The sequence below is a fragment of the Sesamum indicum genome, linkage group LG3, assembly GCF_000512975.1.
Source record: "Sesamum indicum cultivar Zhongzhi No. 13 linkage group LG3, S_indicum_v1.0, whole genome shotgun sequence".
In the NCBI taxonomy this organism is placed as follows: Eukaryota; Viridiplantae; Streptophyta; class Magnoliopsida; order Lamiales; family Pedaliaceae; genus Sesamum; species Sesamum indicum.
In genome coordinates, this window is record NC_026147.1 from 21,981,235 (window position 1) to 21,983,028 (window position 1,794).

Genomic DNA, 1,794 nt, shown 5'->3' on the forward strand with positions numbered 1-1,794 from the left:
TCGTCGTATGTTCTTAAAATTTCACTCACTCCCTCGAATTCAATTCCTCTCTTCGGGTTTTGTTTCCGTTTTTCAACTTTTTTTTTTTTTTTTCTTTTCCCCTTGTGAAACTGACTGATCGTAACGGCCGGAAGTCTGATCAAGCCGTTTCCAGTATTGGTTTCTGCATGCTTGTGCTCCGGTTAACGAGGGGATTTGTTGTTGCTTGTGTGTATATGTATGTATAGGTACGGGAATTGGAAACGGATCCGTTGTTTAATTCGGGCCGTGGATCTGCACTGACTGAGAAAGGGACGGTGGAGATGGAGGCCAGCATCATGGATGGGTCCGGAAGGCGATGCGGCGCCGTCTCCGGCGTCACCACCGTGAAGAACCCAATTTCTCTCGCCCGACTTGTCATGGAGAAGTCCCCCCATTCCTATCTTGCTTTTTCCGGCGCTGAAGAATTCGCCAAACACCACGTAATTTTTTCTTTTAATTCTTGAAACAAGAAAACAACACTTTCTAGAAGTAAGTGCAATGTTTTTCTCTTTATATATATATATATATATATATATATTTTGATATATAATGTTATAGATTTTTGTTCCAAATTCATTGGTAACACGTGTGGAGCCATCTTTGTCTTTTTCTGAGATGTGTTTGTATTTGGAGTTTGTTGTCTTTTCTATTAGTTAAATTGTTGTTTAGAGTTTGAGGGTTTAATAATCAGGGTGTGGAGATGGTTGACAATGATTACTTCATCACTGAGGACAACGTTGGCATGCTCAAATTGGCAAAAGAAGCCGATTCAATCCTGGTAAGTTGCAATTCTAACCTCAATTGGATTTGATCACACTTGCATTAATTGGATTTGAGTTAAAATTTTCGTCAATCCTAAATAGGATTCTGCAGATACTAACAACTGAATTCAATTTGGACAGTTTGATTATAGAATTCCAACAATAGGAGAATCCTGTAGTTCAGTAGTGGACACCCCACCGCTTCAAATGAATGGACTTCCGATCAGTGTGTACGCCCCCGAAACGGTGGGATGTGTGGTGGTGGACAGCCAAGGCCAATGCGCCGCCGCCACCTCCACCGGCGGACTGATGAACAAAAAGGTAGGTCGGATCGGTGATTCGCCCTTGATCGGTGCAGGCACATACGCCTGTGACCTGTGTGGTGTATCGTGCACGGGTGAAGGGGAGGCCATCATACGGGGGACCCTGGCCCGGGACGTGGCGGCGCTGATGGAGTATAAGGGGTTGGGGCTGCAGGAGGCGGTGGAGTATGTGATCGAGAAGCGGTTGGACGGGGGCGGGAAGGCAGGGCTGATTGCGGTGTCTAGCAAAGGGGAGGTGTCGTATGGGTTCAATTCAGTTGGAATGTTTAGGGGGTGCGCTACTGAAGACGGGTTCATGGAAGTTGGTATTTGGGAGTAGATGGTTATGTAGTATTATTAGTAGTAGAAGAAAGGATAACACTACCACTCCCTCTCTCTTGCCAATGCTGCTTGTTTTTTTGTTAACATTTTTGCTGCTTCTCATTTATTAGCCTCAAATTTCAACTAATAGTATTAGTACTTTTAGTAATCTTCCTCTTCTTTTATGATTCTGCTTCTATTTTACTGTTACATTCCAAAAATTCTAGTTCAAATCAATTTTTAATCCAACCTCAATCAATCATAATATACGATAATTTTAACATATTTGTCATGTGATTGTATACAATTTAAGAAAAATGATTAATTATATCAACTTGATTGATTTTGTTCGGCCAGATCAAGAATTAAATTTCTCAAATCATTGGAGA

General features: G+C 42.0%; 1 protein-coding gene across 1 annotated transcript; it reads left to right on the forward strand.

Annotated features, from left to right (window-relative positions):
• On the forward strand, nt 89–1,593 carry LOC105159151 (probable isoaspartyl peptidase/L-asparaginase 2). The gene is made up of 3 exons (XM_011076107.2): nt 89–461; nt 713–799; nt 924–1,593. The coding sequence occupies exons 1-3, from the start codon at nt 303–305 to the stop codon at nt 1,422–1,424; spliced, it is 747 nt and encodes a 248-aa protein (XP_011074409.1). The 5' UTR covers nt 89–302; the 3' UTR covers nt 1,425–1,593.